The 3,052-nt window shown below is 38.6% G+C and overlaps 1 protein-coding gene across 1 annotated transcript in view; it reads right to left on the bottom strand.

The window, feature by feature from the left end:
* Positions 1-1,665: 1,665 nt before the first annotated feature.
* The window catches only part of LOC123252160 (olfactory receptor 10Q1-like), a 7,494-nt gene continuing 6,107 nt past the window's right edge, over positions 1,666-3,052 (bottom strand). The window contains exon 2 of the mRNA XM_044681551.1: positions 1,666-2,633. Coding sequence (XP_044537486.1) covers positions 1,666-2,633 — 968 coding nt within the window. The remainder of the gene's footprint in view (positions 2,634-3,052) is intronic.

The raw sequence follows: 3,052 nt of genomic DNA on the forward strand, positions 1-3,052 counted from the left end.
AGACTCGAAACTACCACACCAATGCAACTAACAACAATTTGGAAATAGGTCTTGATCAATGACACATGTTAAAACCACTGGAAATGTGCGTCGGCATGGGTGGGGGGAGCGCGGGGGGTGAAGGGGAAAGTAGGAGCATGAATCATGTAACCATGTTAAAAATGAATATTAATAAATGTTTAAAAAAACTGTAAAGTTCCACAGAAAGATAAGATAGCTAAACTTGTAAGCTGTAGGACTGCAAGAGACCTTAGACTTCACTGCTTCCTACCACTTCATTTTACATACAAGAACATGGTGTCTCAGAAAACAAAAGTGACTTGTCCTAGCCAACATAGGGAATAAAAGAGATAAAATTTCAATTCAGAACCATTGATGACATGCATTGTCCATTCTACAATACCATATCTTTATTGGAATTGGAGAGAATGATGGATGAATGATTCATATTTCTTCCTATATCCCTATAACTGATATTTCAGAAGATTGTTAAACAGTTAATAATTTTACACACAATATTATTTATAATAATATTAACACAGTTAACAATAATTTGTGTGTCACAGTCAATATTCTCATTATATTCTTTTCTGTTGACTAAATTAGATAGATATCTGACAATGGCAAAATTTAATTGAAAGAAAATTAGAGTTATTTTGGGTGTTACTGTTTTTTAAGCACAGGCTATTAACTTCTTCTTGGTGAGAAGTTCCTTCCTTTATTGTTTATAGACAATCCAGCTATAACTTTCCTTAAAGATTTCATAGGATACTTTGAAATTAAGTAACTTATATAATTATTATGGGTCCTAATGTCTGATATTCTTTAATGTTAACAATAATAACAATAACAACAAAATAGGTCCCCTTCCATGGACAGATTATTATAGCTCTCTCTTCAAAAGGCTGATTTCCTAGGGGGCAGCTGGGTAGCTCAGTGGATTGAGAGCCAGGCCTAGAGACGGGAGGTCCTAGGTTCAAATCCGGCCTCAGACACTTCCCAGCTGTGTGACCCTGGGCAAGTCACTTGACCCCCATTGCCTACCCTTACCACTCTTCTACCTATCAGTCAATATGCAGAAGTTAAGGGTTTAAAATACAAAAAAAAAAAAAAATAAAAAAAAGGCTGATTTCCTGGTGGTGAACTCCTATCTAGCCCTAATACAGAAGGGCATGGCAAAATGCCAGCTTTAATTAATTTGCATTCAGAGAAGATGAGTTCCCCATTCAACAATGCCACTTTCTACCTCTCTGACTTAAATGAGGTTATTTCCTTTCTTTGGGTTTCAACTTTTTCTTATAGGAGATGAGGGATTTGGAATAGATGACTTCTAAGGTCTCTTCCATCTTTAAGTCTATGATCCTGCCATGTTGAATTCCCTTAGGAGATAATTGCTCCAATGAGGGACATGTAGAGAGCACAGTGTCACACTTTAAAAGGAGCTAAGTCCATTTATTAAAAAAGTTTGTATTTTAATATCTCTTGAAGTAGAGTCTAAAAAACAATGGTGATATGGACTTGATCAATCAGTCAATTAACGTGTGTGTATTGGACACATGCTCTGAAACTAAAGAAAGGAAGCATAAATTGTGGGAAATGATTCAAGAGGGTTGTGCTTTTTAAGGTTCTATTTTTCAGTAACCATAAGATTCCTATCCCACTCTTTCACAAATTCTCTGAGGCTGCCTTTTTGCTCATGGCTTTTTTCAAAGCATTTTTGATATCTTTGTTCCTTAAGGTATAAATGAGCGGGTTAAGAAGGGGGGTGACAAAAGTGTATACTAAGGCAAGCTGCCGACCCTCATTTGCAGGGGTGCTGGATGGAGGTCGAAGGTAAGCCAGGCTGCCACAGCCATATTGTAGCAGGACCACAGTAAGATGTGAAGAGCAGGTGGAGAAGGCCCTCTGACGCCCTTCAGTTGAGGGGATGCGCAAGATGGTGATTGTGATGAAGACATAAGAGATGCAGATAAGCAGGAATGGGATGGTCAGAACAATGATGCTTACCACATAGACAATAGCCTGTGGCACATGAGTGTCCGCACAGGCCAGATGTAGTATAGGTGGTACATCACAGAAGAAATGGTTGATCTCCTGGAAGTGTCTACAGAAGGGCAGAGTAAAGACCAATGATGTGAGTGGCAAGGCAAGAAAGAGAGCTAGGCTTAGGGAACCAGTCACCATCTGGGTACAGAGCCGCTGGGTCATGATGAGGGTGTAGTGCAAAGGATGGCAGATGGCCACATAGCGATCATATGCCATGACAGCCAATAGAAAACAGTCAGTGCTTCCAAGGGTGATAAAAAAGAACATCTGGGTTGCACAACCAGCCAATGAGATGGGCTTCCTGGCCCCAATGATGTTGGCGAGCATGAGTGGTACCAATGTACTGGTATAACAGATCTCCAAAAAAGACAGGTTAGACAGAAAGAAATACATTGGGGTGTGCAGGAAGGTGTAAGTGCACACAGCCCAGATAATGGTGGTATTCCCACAGAGAGTCATCACATAGAGAAAGAGGAACAAAGAGAAGAGGAGTGCCTGGATCTTGGGGGAAGAGGTGAACATTTGGAATATGAACTCAATGGAGCCAGATTGGTTGAGATGAATAGTACCAGGAGAAGACATGCCACCTGTCAAAGAAAAAAAAGTCAAGTCCAGTTACTGAATTTACTTGATGATGTCAAGAATTTTAATTTTGTTTCTAGACTGATAGATTGATAGAATTTTGGATTTTCGATATTTATTAAAGGTCATTTGTCAGGAGAGAGATTTGATGACTTCTTTGGTTCTACCTGTCTTTTGAATTCTAATATTGTGTAAGTGTAAAACTTCCTCTCTTCTCACTCTTCCAATCTTGTACTTCAAAAGTCAAGTTGAGTCTCCAAAGGCTGGTTAACTAACATTCTAGAGGTAACCCTGAGTGGTTATGACTTTTAATATTGTTGCTTATGAGTTTTCATTTTGAGATCTCATCCAATATTAATTAACCAGTGGATATTGATTTGCTTTTGCAAAGGTATATATATATATATATTTATGTGTATATATA

Source organism: Gracilinanus agilis, chromosome 6, assembly GCF_016433145.1.
Source record: "Gracilinanus agilis isolate LMUSP501 chromosome 6, AgileGrace, whole genome shotgun sequence".
NCBI lineage: Eukaryota > Metazoa > Chordata > Mammalia > Didelphimorphia > Didelphidae > Gracilinanus > Gracilinanus agilis.